The following is a 15,847-nucleotide window of genomic DNA, read 5'->3' on the forward strand; positions in this document are numbered from 1 at the left end:
CTTTTTTTTGAATCATTGTTAATTTTCGTTCAAGTTTTAATAAATTCAATGATATTGTTAAAATTTATCGATTATTGTAAATTAGTTTTTCGTTTCTTAAGTGATGTAAATGAATATGGTGAAGGTATTAAAGTATGTATAGGACTAGGACTATTACCTTTATAATTTACTTATATAAATATGTATATATATACATATTACATATACATATTTTTTTAAATAAATTTAAAAACGAGTGATTAACATGTATAATTTTAATATTTTATTACATGGTTAAGAGATTATATTAAACCTATAGTTATATAATTGCTGTGAACATATTTTTGTGTCTATTTTTATCGTAATCCTACACAGAGTTTGACAATAAATTAAACCTGTTGAATTTACATGTATTTTGTTAAACTTACAACAGTTATTTTTAGTAACATACACAATAATAGGTATTTTATTTTACATTTACAGTATTACATTCCATATGGATGGTAATTGATGATCATTATGTGAATGGTTTATTTGTGCTTGAATACAGTATACTGTTTCTGGGTGGTAATGGTGTTTTAACTGGGCACCATGATGTAGCGCAAAGTTGATTTGGCATACCTTGAGAATTGCACAAGCACAAGTTGCAAAAACCCACAAACACTAATTCTCCTGGATCGCATGGACCTATAATATACAAAAATTGTATTTGAAAATTGAACAATATTAAGTAATAATTTGGAGATTGAATTGTCAGCTATTTCAGTATTTTTAAATTTAATGAGATGATGGGGTATTAATTGTATTTTCTTAAATATGAGTAATTTAATTTATACATAAACTTCATCCAGTAACACATAAATCATATACAATCTAAAAATCTTAGTATTACATAAGTATTACAGTTTATTTTCAAAAGGAGCTCTTAGAATGTGTCATAAATCTGTAACTTAAGAGGATTACTCACAAACTATATTTTTGATTAATAAAATGTCTGATAAAAAAAACTCGCGCCTTGGAGAGTGGTCAGATTTTAATAATTTATTAATTTAGATTGTGTAGTAAATATTTTACTCGTTGGTTTGTTCCACCCTACACTGTTTTTATATATATATATATATAATCTCATAATTACACAATAACTATTGTTAATGTTTTCATAGACTACTAGAAAAAAACTGAATTATTATGAAATATATTAAAGAATTATGTTTTAAATTTTTATCAAAATGTCATTAAAACTGCCTATACCGAACCCCTTAAATTGCTAATATAGTGAAGTTGAAATTGACAAAACAAGGGTTGGTAATTTTATTTATAACAATAACATAATGTGTCTAATGAATACAATTATAATGCCTAAACTAAATTTTTCTATTATAGCTTTAATATATTAAGGGCAATGAATTAATTTGTGATGAGTGCTATTACGTGTATGATTTAATCGAATTTTGATTTTTATCATTTTTGTACCTACAGAATTCGTTTGAAGTAGTCAGAGGTACCTATTCTGTTCTACTTGCAATTTTTTCAAGTAATTACTGATACGGTCTTACTCATTAATACTTGGAAAATTATGAGATACCTAACTCACCTATGCAAAACGAATAAAATAAATAAATGATACATTTTGATATTTTTGCGATTTTTTTTTTTGGGGGGGGGGGGAGATAGAGATAACGTTCTTGAATTGGTGATCGGAAACCGTTTAGGGAATACTAAAGGTTAGTGGGTTAGTCTTAGTAGGTAATAGGTATAGGTACACCTTATAGTGTTTCGACATCGAAGATGTGTACCTGTATGGCTGTGTACTGTATGCGAGTACCTACCTACATTATAAGTTTTAACTATCATCATGTATTCATCATTCATGTTCCTAGTCACCGTTTTAAAGTATTTGAGTAAATGTATTTAAATACTTTTATAGTATTTAAGTATTTGGAAAGTATTTTAAATGCTGTCTTGGATGTAATTGTATTTGAAAATTCAAACACGAATTATTCGTTATAGTTGTCGCGTATTTTTTTTTTAAATTGTTATAATATTTTATTTATAAAAGTTGTTCGATCATAAATGTTGAAAACCCCTGTTCCTTATTGCCTGTGTTTGATTCGATTGTGGATTACAAAATTTTAATATTTCATTAACAAATGTTTACTGTTTACCTACCTGGCAACCTAATATTAAAGAATTGCTATAATATGACTAGTTTTATTTATTTTAATTTTTCAGTGTACATTTAAGAAATTGGTACACATAATATTTCTAATAATACCTAATTGAATGTAACACGACAATTTTAAATTAGTAATTACAAAATTTAAATATAAATTAATTAGATAAATAATATTAATTTGGTGAACTAACTATACTAAAAGGTAAAATAAAAAAGTATCTGAAAAGTATTTAAATACATTTCAAGTATTTGTATTTGTAACTTAAATAGGTACTTAAAAAAAAAATGTATTTTAAATAGTTTCTGAAAGGATGTATTTGTATCTGTATTTAAATACAATTTCAAAAGTATTTTTTACAAGATTGTACCTTGTGCAGTTATATGTACTTCTATTTGATTCAGTGGAAGTTAAATATTATTTATTTGATCATTGTCAGAAATCTAAAACCGAGAGCCCACTTCCCTAATAAAAAACTAAACACTTTTTAATATTATACTCAATTTATTTTTGTATGCTTATAATGAATAATACAGCACCAAGATTATGTTGTTTAACAATAAAAACCATCGCCACTGAGTTATTTATATCTTCACAGTTGAACTGCAGTTATGCATGATGTATTTGACCAAGACTTCTATTACATAATATGCTGCTTATTGTAATTTGTAGGTTCCTATATTATATAAATAGGTATACGATTCAGTTAATAGAGACCGAATGCTAGCATACGTAGACGATATTATTATTTTAGGGTTTATATATTCATGTAGTAAAAATGGGTACAAATTAAGGACTTAATAAATAATAATAAATAATGACATTTAGACATACAGACATTGGACTACCTACGATAAATTAATGTAAGATAAATTATATGATGATAATGAGATATTTAATAGAGATAGTCACGGGGAACACAGTGGACATCCAGAAATCAAGAATTATAAATTTGAAACAGTACCTACATATAGTTTCAATTATTTAGTGCGTTAAGAAAAAATATATAGGTAATAATAATCAGGAAGAAATTAAAATTAAAACAACTTCGACGAATAAATGCTATTACGTATACCTAAGTGTCACTTAAATCAAAAATCACAATATACCTACAAGGTAATATACCTTATCAGGCCAGTAGTTCTTCTGTAGGTATGCATTTTAAGTAGGTATGGCCAACCACAAAAAAATGATGACAAAATAGTAATTTTTGAAAGAAGAATCTACGGACAGTAAAAAATAGTATCACCTAAAAATATATAGTAAGAATTAATATACTACGACAGTTATATAAAGACTCCGACATAGTTGCAATACTTATTGAAATATAGAAGGATTTTATGAGAACCTAAGAAGATTAAAAGTACCTATGGTTTGATGAAAGTGGTCATAAAATAGTAGCCCTGTATGGAAAAACAACTACGCAGACTAAAACAAAGGTAATTGAATTAAGTTGAAAAAAGTTTAGCAGAGATTGGATATTGGAATAGGTACGAGAACGAGAAACATTAGTAGGTACAAGATAGTGATATAGATAGTAACAGGTCTGTTTTGTCGTAATCGGTATTTGAAAATCGAAGAAGAATAAAAATAATTGTAGATCGTTTTCAATAGCATTATAGTGACTAAAATAATTTGTAGAGGCATTTTTGTCATATTTTTTTTATAGGGAAGTTTTTGATGGTTTTAGGCTAACAGCCATTTACATTTGACTTCTAGATATCACAATTTGGGTTTTTTTTTTATTCTCTATTAAATATAAAACGTAATTAACTTTAATAGATTAAATCATTTTTTGAAGAATTTGAGTGATAATCTTTGGAGTTTTGGATAGCGTAAACCTTTTTATGTAAAAAATAACGTAAATAAAGGAAATAAAATATATTTGAATATATAATATAATATATAACAAGTAAAATTTATTCAACAATATATATTCTAACGTTATTTTTTCTGTTTAGGTAAAATGATATACATTTGTCAACGGATATTTTGTAAAGTGTACTATCCGGACTTAGGCGATGGTGAAAATTATTAAATCTTATGACTTAATGAGGTACAGTATTTTTATTAACACCCACCCCATTTAGTGTGGACTAAAAGAGTTAAAATTCTAATATCTACTACATATCTTCATACATTATTAATAATGAACACTTTGTCACTTTACTACTTACTGACTTTCACTTTTTTAGGCACGTAATATTTACCTATCATCCTATTAAATAGTAAATCTTGAGTCCAATACTTTTAATATTATCTTCGCGTCCACGATATAGTTATACATACACTTATATCTATCCGTGGCTAGGTGACTCTCTTCACTCAAAACTTTTTGATCAGAATAAGTACTTGGAAGTTATTTTTTTGAAATTTTGATTCGAAAAAAAATTATACATGCATTTTTGTCACAACGAAAAAAGGTAAAAGAAAATGAACAACTTCTAGAAGAAGATAAGAAGGATAAGAAGAAGAGGAACAACAACAACAACAACAAGTAACAACCGTAAAATTTACTATCGGCATTGGCGTAATCTGGGGGGGAGGGGGTATCATCCCTTAGATATTTAACCTAGTTGGCAATAGTGTCATTTTAGTGATTTTTAGTTTAACTACAGACTGATCCCCTCCACCAAATAATATATACTCTAAGTTATGCCTTTGTTATTAGATATGTCTAATGGATAATATTACTATAGGTAGGTATATATAACGGTAACTTTCAACTGCTGTCGGGAATTACATTGTGTTACTATCTCCACATTCCATAATGTTAAAGGTATATAGGTAATATACGTACCATCGGGCCTGACGTTTCGCAAGCCGTGCACGGACATCGCGGCAACGGCGCTGAAAACAACGATTAATGATTGCAGCTGATGGAACGTTCTGCCACCGATTCGCATTTTGAACGGTATCTACGGTTCGTCACAGGCGCATAAAATATTCCCAAAACGAATTGATACCTTTCTGCGTGATTAACAAGTGCGTAAACCCAATATCATTATAACTTAACTGGCGACACGGCAGCGGAAAAGCGTTTATATGCAGATTATACAAAGGCACTCGAGATAGGTAATGGTAGGTAGGTACGTCTAAATTGATTTTCGATGGTTTTTACACATTGGTATTTCATGTAGGTATACGACTGCAACGCATAAAACTATGTGTCGACTGTAGGTATACCTAACTATTTTTGATATTTTGATATACGATCTTATCGCACGTATATTAATGTAAGAAATATGTAGTATGCGCGCGCTTGTGTCGACCTTGATTATTAATTAGTAAATTGGCCTTAACGACCCGTGTTAAAAACCAATAAACGCTAGCCGTCTATGATAAAATCATGTTACATACGATTTCCCGCCGTATACGCTGTTCATCACATAATAATTTATAAATTGTAATGTTGCACCTCGTACCGTATTATATTATGGTAATATATGTACATATCTGCCTATATTATACTTTAACGTTATTATATTGTAGGCAACAATATTATGTCTGACTGCGCAGGCGCGGACGTGCAGCAGCTTACAAGAAACTGCTACAGTGAAAGGAGTGAAGGAGTCCATCATGATGGACCATATCATGTACCTACATCAAACTGGGAAACCACTAGCCTATCAAAATTCTGGTTTTTTTTCGTCAGACATCTTATGATTTAGTTTAACTTACTATAATCACAAAAGTATACCTACTATAGAGATCTGAATGGGTTATTTTTTCGCCTTGAGCTGGTCCGAAACTTAAATTGAAAATGTATATCCTACTACTAGGCCCGGAGCATATTTTTTTTTCATAATTTTCAAATTCTCGCTTACTGTCGACAATAACCGTTTCTTGGAGAAAAAACATAGTTTCCATATTGCACTTGTACTGCAATAATAGTTGTACTATACATGTCTACATTATAATATTATCGTTCAAATGCATATTATATATTTTATTTTAATTTTTAATTTTTTGATCAATCCGGTCTAAATAGCCATGAACGACGATCGAACCTTTACAAAGTTAATCTAGTTGGTAATTTAGGTGGTCATAAAAAAAATATTATATTAAATTATAGATAAGATAATTCCTAAAAAAAAAAAAGGTTTTTATGGAAAATTATTATTAATTATTGCATCTTGGGTGCAGGGCCTGTCACACGGTAATTTCCACGGCCTAAATTGTATGCTCATTCGCCGCTGTGGCTTATGAAGCAAAGTAGGTATAAGTAACATATTATTTATTGATTTTTTAACATTCAATAATTTTAAATAATAACAAATTACAAATGTATACCTACCTATAACTTTCCACACTCAATTTAGTCTCATCGTAATGGTGAGTTCTAGTTACACAGAGTGTATTTGTATATAGAATGTATCTACCTTTATTTTTTATATCACGTGAACTGATAGGGATCTGCAGTGTAAAATGAATTTTATTTATTTATTTTAAGAATAGAGTGCTTTTTTAGAAAACGGGTTTTCGGCCGCCGGCGGGAACGAAAAATATCACACAGCGCACCACTAGTTACTAAATATACTAACAAATAACAATAATAATACCTACTATAAAGTATATCATTTGCGAACTTCTGTCGATCCGAAATAAAATCTGAACTTCAGAATCTTCGTGTTTTTTCCATATAACTTTAATATGTTATTAAAATAAACACAAGTAAGTTGATTTTCTTAATTTTAGATACTGAGCGGAGTGATGAGTGTATTGATTTTATACTGATGTGGGTTTTTTATTTTTTTTTTTTTTCTTTTTGTGTTTTGTACACGATAAGTAGTCGAAATAATGCTTCAGTTTTCAACTTCAGTAGCTATTCAAAAAATTATAAAAATATTGACAAAGTGCATCATCGTTTTTCATTAGCTTCAAGACATCATCAACATTTTTAATTGGCACCTTTCTCGATTTTGCTACATCTAAAAACATATCCCTGTGTAATTGCAATTTATCATCATCAAAGTCAGATCTATAAAATTTAATTATATGTTTATGTGAAGTTTCTTCCCCAATGATGAATCTTTCAATTAATGATAAATGTTCAATAACATTTTGTTGAAACCGCCTATCTAATGAAGCTAATGTTACATCAATAATCTCATAGAATAAAGCTTTATATTCTTCTCGAATGTCAGAAAATATATGTGGTTCACAATATTATGGTTAAATGCCATTTGCCATACATGCACCATACAATTTTCAAAATATTTTGACTTATTTTAAGCTGTTTACGGATACTTTCAGTTTTTTGGTTAATCTGGTATCTACCTTAAAGTTATATTAAATATTTATGAGCATTTGAATTTCAATTTTTATAACATTGGATATTTTCTCAATTTCTCAGGTACCGATGTTTTTATTTTGTTGTTATTCAAAAACGAATAACAGTAGAAATTTGAAATTTACACCATAATTTACACCAACTCTTTTTAAGTTATCTATTTATAAACATTTTAAATTTCCATTTTTTTAGTTTCTTATCCCATACATAATAGTTAATATATTAATACAATTTTTCCGTGGGGTCAAAAAGCTTGAAAATTTAGTACAAGGTTTCCCATACGTTTATATAATAATAGTTAAAAAATACATAGGCGCTTTTTTTATAACCGTTTAAAGTTCAAGTTTTGATAAAATTTATTTAATTGAAAATATAAAAAATTATTTAATTAAAATATCCTTGACTCAGGCCGTAGCAAGATAAACCAAAAGTGCACCAGACAGAAAACAAAATTTGCGCCTCCTCATCCCATCACGCTAAAAATTAACGACATATTTTATTTTATTTTTTATTTTTTGTAAATTATCGCATTTAAATTGAGAATGCCATATGATGAAATTGCAATGCCTTTCGTATAATTGCGCCTCTGGCAAATGCCCTCTTGCCAGTGCCTATTTACGGCCCTGCATAGACTGACAAACTGTCTCTGTTTAGAATCTTTTTTTTATACAATGATATTATATCATTGAATTTAAGTTTAATGGCATCCATTAAGGTGTCGCACTTGTAACCTACTGTACAGCAGAATGACATCCACTTACCCGCTTTTTTGTTTTATTACACATCATCTACTATGAAATAATAACGAAATTTCACGGCTGCGTGTTCAAAATAGAAGTAAAACTTATATTGTAGGTACCTATTTGTTAGTTCTGGTTAATTTTATTTATTTTCGTCTTACCATATTTCACAGGAAATACTCTGCTTAAAAAAAAAAAAAAAATTGAAATTTAAGTGAACATTAAATGGAAAACATAAAGTGTCTGACCGGTAATTTGTACCTACCTCATACGAAAATATTTAGGCACAAAACTTTTGATCATACAATTTTTCTATAAATATTGAATAATAAAATTCATATTAGCATTTGTAAATTCACTCACAAATTGTATAATCATACTTATTAAAAAATGTCTATATGGTACCTATACAATATAAAATTATATCAATTTTTATAAATTATGGTTTTCTTTTAACTAAATTATTGATAAATGTGGTTTTCTTGTTTTCAAATGATTTTCTTAAACTATTAAATGTGCTTCTCTGTTAAGCCCATTTGTAGAAATATCTAAACTCTGCAAAGATCAAAAACGTATAAATGATATTTTTTATTTATTATTTATCATCTCACATTCTCATAAAATCGTGCTCCAATATAAAATTAAAAAATAATTTCAGTTTGTATGAAAAAGTCTTAAAAAATTGTCTGATTGATGTTTTGTACATAGAAAATATTTTTATGTGAGTTGATCAGTGACTGTGATATTTTCTTCAAATGTTCCCAGGTAAATTTCTATTTTTTTATTAGAGCATTGCAAGTTAAATATCGTGTGGTTATTGTGGGAATAAATTAAAATTGATATATTGTATATAATATTGCAATACTTAAAAAGAGTTTCGCTCATACGATCTAACTTGCAATAAATTATTTGTCTCCCCAAGGCTGTGTCTCCTCTTCTTTTATACGTTAACTCGAACTTTTTAATATATATTTTTTACATATAGGTACATAGCTATCTTTCAATATATTTGTGTATTTGTGCATAATATTATATTGCATTTTATACTTAAACGTATTTTTTGGCATGAAGCTTTTGTTAGACTAAAAAAAAAAAGTTCCTAGGTAAATATTAAAATTTTCACTTTTTATATATCAGTTTCAGTGCTAAACGTTGAAACGCTAGCTCAAAAATTTCGTACGATAATAAATCATAACAAAGAATTATTTATTTAGATTAAATATTACACCTCCCTCCAAATCATTCCCACTCATCCGCATTATTAGGTATGTGTTGAAACTAGTGCATCGATAATAATTAAGGAACGGACTTTAATGCCATAACAAATAAGAAAAATGTCCTAAAAAAATACGACTTAATGCCCTAAAAAACTTAAAAAACACGATTTTGAACAGATTTATATATTTATAATATATTAGTATTAATACTAATAATATTGTTATTATAACTTAAAATGTATAAAAATACATCATTATAAAAAATGTTTAAATAAAAGAGAAAACATTTCTCTTGTCTTCTCACTCATCTTCTGTTTTAACTTAAAAAATGTTTTAAATTATTAATTAATTATTATATATAGTTGAAATGTATTTTAGTTTTTTTTTACCTGATTATTATCTTTGTTACACTGAACACGATGTTTAATATTTTCGAACAAAAATCTTCTACGGTTATCCGCGAGTGTCATTTTGTATCCTAAAAAACTTACCGTTCGACGTCACAAAGTCATTATTGGTGCAAACTTCATATATTCCATATCATCACCGGTTAGTTCTTCAGATATATCATCTCGAGTTTGTTAAATTTAACATTTCCCTCCAAAATATTAGAAATATTTTTCATTGCTTTATAATATCCTTTATTTTAGATTCTGAGCGGAGCGATGAATGTATTGATTTTACCATGATGTGTGTGTGTGTGTTTTTTTCTTTTTTTTGTGTCTGTCATCACGTTTTGGGGCAGTAAAAGTGCTTAGATTTTTGACTTCAGTACCTCGTTCGATCAGAAAGTGAATCTAGTTGGTACTTTGGCCAAAAGTGAAAAATTCTTAATACTTTCCTAAATAATCGAGAGAAACAAACTAAAAATTAAGGGAAAAACGGGAAATTTTACGCACACTCATTTTTCGACAAAATTGATTTTGATTTTTGATGTTATTTTAAAACAAATGACCATAGATACATGAAATTTTCACCGAATCTTTATATAAGTATATTCTATCCACCATGCAATTTTCAAAAATTTTCGACTTAAGTTGAACTATTCATAGGCGGCATTTGAAATTTTCGATCATTATTATAGTTGTTTTAAAATTAATATTGATAAAAATGTATTTGTAAGGCAGAAAAGCTTGAAAATTTAATACAAGGCTCTTAACATATTGTTACAATAGCAGTTGAAAAATAAAATAAATTCATAGACACAATTTTTTTTTATAAGCATTTAAAGTTTAAATTTTGATAACATATTATGTAAAAATCACGAAAATTCACAAATTATTTTAAGCTAGAAATTTATAAAAAATTTTCTTTTTAAATCTAAGATTTGAAAATTTAATAAAAGATTCCTTACAAGTTTTTCAATCTTTATCACAAATAAATAGTTCACCGGAAATTCAAATTAAATTTTTATGAGCATTTGAAATTTAAATGTTTACAACATTGGATTTTCACTGAATTTCATATTTAGTGATTTTCTTATTTTGGTATAACTCTAAAAGTCTAAAACAAATGATCGCAGATACTTTTAATTTTCACTGAATGTTTATATAGGCATTTTCTATATTTGATAAAATTTTAAAAATATTTAGATTTGTTTTGAGCTGTTTACTGACATTTTAATTTTTCAACTTTTTTAGTTTTTTTTTCTATAAATATCGATAAAAATTTATTTGTTCGGTAGAAAAGCTTGAAAATTTAATACAAGGCTTCTAACACATTTTAACAATAGCAGTTGAAAAATAAAATAAATTCATAGTCACAATTTTTTTTTTTACAAGGATTCAAAGTTTGAATTTTGACAACATACGTAAAAATCACGAAAATTCATAAAAAATTTCTTTTTATATCTAAGATTTGAAAATGTAATATAAGGCTCCTATCATATTTTTACAATAGCAATTGAAATATAAAAGAAATGCGTAGTCACCATTTTTTTTTTTAAAAGCATTCAAAGTTTGAATTTTGACAACATATTATGTAAAAATCACGATAATTCGCAAATTATTTCAAACTAGAAATTCATAAAATTTTTTCTTTTTAAATCTAAGATTTGATAATTTTTAATAATCTATAATATATCCTAGACAGATAAACCGTCTTCGCTCAGAATCGTTTTTCGTATACAATGATATAATATCATTGGATTCAAATTTAATTCCATCCATTACAGTAACCCACTTGTAACCTATACTGTACAACAGAGCGACATCCACGACTTACCCGTTTTTTTTCAATTACATTTTCAAATGTTTTGATTTATGGCTTTCCTTATTTTACTCTTATCTATTTCTATTTTATTTCTTACTTTTTCAATAATACCGATTGCATCAACCAACAATAATCTGAAGTTGTTATATATTTCGGTAAATTACAATAGTTTAATAGATTTAATTCCAAACTATTATCGGCCAATAATGTTTGTGCATTTTCAATTGCAATAGCGTCGTCTTTATCAAATTCCATTATAATGGATTTAATCAACTGATAATGTTCACAGTAATATATAGTTACCATTAATCATGTATCTCACCTAGTTAATATTTGTTGAGGTAGTATAGGAATTTCTGGTTTAAATGACATTTTACAAACATTTTCTTGACATTTGATATTAAAGCATCTACTTTTGGAAAATTTTAGTTTTGTTATTCTGCCGTCACCGAGGTTATTTACGATTAATGTCGTTTCACATTTACGATGCGAATGGGGATTTTCAAACTTTGTCAATTACGTATAGATTTGTACAATCAGCCTGTCTTTATAAAAATAATTAATTTATGAGATAAAATAACTTTTATAATTTTAAATAACAAATAATATATTTGTATATAAAAGCGGGTAAGTAAGCGGATGTCGCACTGCAGTACAGTAGGTTACAAGTGGGTTACTGTAATGGATTGTATTAAATTTGAATTCAATTATGTAATATCATTGTATACGAAAATCGACTCTGAGTGGAGATGGTTTATCAGTTTAGGTTCTTATGTTATACTATATTAATTATATTGTTATAATTTAAAAAAAAAAACGTCCGTAATATTATTTAATATTATAAAATCGTGAAATCGTACGTTTTTTTCTTTTAACCGCTTTAATTTTGAGTACCGTTTCGAAAATTGAAAAATGACCTGTCTAAAGTGCCAGCTCAAAAACATTACCTTTCAGAAAAGATGCTACACTTGATACTTTTGAGCAAGTTTAGAGGCTGAAAAAAGGTTTACAGAATAAAAAAGAAAAAGAAAAAGAAATAAACATCATTGTAAAACCAATACATTCTTCTCTCTACTCAGAATCTAAAATGACTTAAAAACATAAAAATGTCAAAAAATGCTCTAAAAAGCAAATAGTCTTATAAATGCAAAATAAAAGTTACATTTTTGAACTCCTTGATGTATGAAATGAACTTTATTCTCGTAAATCAATGTTTTTGGGCATTCAGAATAAAATTCAATTTGCATTCAAATCCGTTCCCTAATAATAATAATGCGTTAAGGTAAAATACATAGCTATTTATTCACCAGGGGCACACAATTCATAGAAATAGTATTGAGAAGCTTAAATACATATAGATCGATTTATTAGTTATAGAGAAAAAATTTTATAATAAGTAGAATTATAAATTATGTTATATGATTTCGCTTTGTTGAAAGTTCATGTATAATGCATAAATTTAGGTATAAGACGTACCTGAGTTACGGGTCCATTGACATTTATATAACCTATATATATCCTTGTTTGGTGTTCTAAACAGTGACGTGTAGTACGAGTTGTAAGAAGTATGTATAATATATAGACCCGTATATTAAGAAATAATTGCATTTTAATTTTACAAATAAAAAAAAAATATTTACGAAATATACTCCTTCACTGCATACGAGTTTGACTAACATGTTTACCGAAATCTAAGTGTGTTATAAGTTTATTTTTACATGGGGACCGATTGCGAATGATTTGTGGGATACTCAGTATCTTTTTCACGTTGTTTTATAACTATTACAAATAAAAAAGTTTACTGTTGTGTGCATATACTATAGTATCCTGTGTCATTTATTTTCGTGCGGGCAGCAGGTAGGCGTATAATCCGCTGAGTTGGACCAATATAATGATGATAATATTATTAATATTGCGACGGTTAGCGAATGTCGAGAATTGCATAGTTAAAAATAAATTATTTTTATTAAATTATCTTGGTTATTGAAAAAAAATGTTGGTACTTATTTTATCCTAACATTTTGTATAATGTGCGTGAATATGCTATGAAGGTCGTTTAAATAGCAGCTGTTGGATACTGCAGTGGTGTTATTATTTCGGAGTGGTATTTTAAATTTTAAGGTAAAATACAATATTTTCCTGTTGGAGCAAAAGCGGTATGTAATATAATATTAATATACATAATGGGTACATACTAAATAGATAACAAAATCGAGTATGTCAATTAATTGTAATGTCACTAGCCTTAATGCAAGTTATGGTTTTTTTTTCTCCAAAATTTAGAAATTTAGCCATGCTAACCTGATTATCGATGTTACGGAAATAATTTGAAAATGGTTGAATTTTTAATGAATTTGTGTGACTTGTAATTTCTAAAGTCCAAGAAGTTGCAAGATTTTATGGTTCACAGTTTAATATTTTTACTCTTTAGTAGATACCTATAGATAGCTAATCGAAATTCAATAAAACACAAACATTTAAAACAACAAAGTTTATCCTTTTATTCCTTGGAAGTTTAATGCAGTAATGAAAAATACCGCAATAAGATGCTTATTGCAATGAACGGTATGAGTGCTACTGAACACCCTCTCCGGATCGCGTCGCGCAGTTAATAACTTTATATTGTATATATATTTAAGTATCACTGTGGTTATATTGTGTACGTTTTCACGTCTGCATATAGCTATACTTACCGCGTAAGTATGTATATGTGTCCGTATTTTTTACTGCCAATGTTTTAGGTATTTTATTGATTTTATTTTCACGAGTAAAGTGAAAATAAAGCATTCTCGTCAATTATGTAATTCCTACGGGGCATTATAATTTATAATATATAATAAACAAAATGTATACATAATATAAAATGTATACTATAATGTATACGTATATTACATACTTTTGTCGAAACATAAGCGCGTAGTATTAACTCTTAAGTAAGCAATAGTCTTCATATTTAATATTTATTATTCAATATATTTTAATAACGATGCTAAGACAATATTCGATCATGTTGTGTAAGCATTTAAAAATGTACCATCTAATATTTTATGTTTTGCGTCTTACTAATATATTTCAATGTACCTATTATGAAAACAAATTTAATTTACATAAATATTATGTACACGGTTCACATATATTAGTATTATGTAAATGAAATATTATACGTATTTCTCAAATATATAATATGTTTATTATTTACATAAAAATATATAATATAAATAGTGTCGAACAAAACCACTGGGGTATTTATATTAAATTATTTATCCAAAAGTTATGTTATGTTTACAACGCTTTTGATAATACGTTCGCTTACAAACTGGTTTCCAAACGAATTGATAATTCAAAAAATATCAAAGGTCAAGTGTAGAGTTATCGTTAAATTACATAATAATATGAACATTTTGTATTTTGCATTACTCAGGACCGTCGTATATTTGTACTGTTAAAAATGAGTGGTTGCTGTATCTATGCCTGTAATTATACCTATGATATACTACGTGGACATAGAGATATATATCTGGAGTGAACGTAAATTTGAAGGAAAATATTTTTTACTAACAAAAATAAAAAAATTTATTGTGAATAAAATTAATGCCTCCAGTGGAAAAAAAGGCCTGAAGAAGGTGAGGTTAGGATTCCTGAAATGATATTGGCTAAACATTTAGTGTTTGGTGTTCTAAAAATATACAATTATTTCTATTAAATTTTACGTTTTTAACGGTTATGATTTTATTGACTTTATAAAGAAAGATAATGAATTTTTATTATTATTATATTTCTGTACCTGTAATCGTCTTTTAGCGAAGTGAAAATATTTAGATTTTCTGTATACTTTACTTTGTGTACATAAAGTATATACTCAAGTTGTTATTTTAGGAGGGTCAAAAGCTAAAATTCCCAGTGGTTTTCAAAAGTGTCAGGTAAAACGAACAAAAAATTAAGGAAAATTAAGCAAAAGAGGTTTTCTATAAAATCAATTTGGTTTTATGGCGGAATTGTAAAACAATAATTTTAGATACCTACTAGATATATAACATGTTCACCAAATGTTTATATTGTAATTTTTATACACAATACAAATTTTAATTTATTGAATATTCATTCGTAAGATTTCTTATCGAACGATTTTCTTGTTTTGACATTTCATTATAATTTAAAAACTAATTTCTATGAAATTTTCGCATAATGTTTATTTTATAATTCCGCTTAACATGATAACATTTTCAAAATATA

The 15,847-nt window shown here is 27.4% G+C and overlaps 1 protein-coding gene across 1 annotated transcript; it reads right to left on the reverse strand.

Annotated features, from left to right (window-relative positions):
- Positions 1-239: 239 nt before the first annotated feature.
- Positions 240-5,355, reverse strand: LOC149058675 (uncharacterized). The gene is made up of 2 exons (XM_089219451.1): positions 4,954-5,355; positions 240-666 (listed from the first exon to the last, which is right to left on the reverse strand). Exons 1-2 carry the CDS (start codon positions 5,057-5,059, stop codon positions 497-499), a joined length of 276 nt encoding a protein of 91 aa, XP_089075577.1. The 5' UTR covers positions 5,060-5,355; the 3' UTR covers positions 240-496.
- Between the last annotated feature and the right edge of the window lie 10,492 nt (positions 5,356-15,847).

This window comes from Diuraphis noxia, unplaced genomic scaffold (genome assembly GCF_037042655.1).
Source record: "Diuraphis noxia isolate RWA-SAM2 unplaced genomic scaffold, SU_Dnox_SAM2 contig0002, whole genome shotgun sequence".
NCBI classification, from domain to species: domain Eukaryota; kingdom Metazoa; phylum Arthropoda; class Insecta; order Hemiptera; family Aphididae; genus Diuraphis; species Diuraphis noxia.

Bases quoted from the DNA above. Each gene is read 5' to 3' on its own strand.
- LOC149058675 (XM_089219451.1), bottom strand. From the start codon at position 5,059: ATGCGAATCGGTGGCAGAACGTTCCATCAGCTGCAATCATTAATCGTT. The intron at 667-4,953 runs GTACGTATATTA...TGTATATTATAG, and splicing joins GCGAAACGTCAGGCCCGATG to GTCCATGCGATCCAGGAGAA.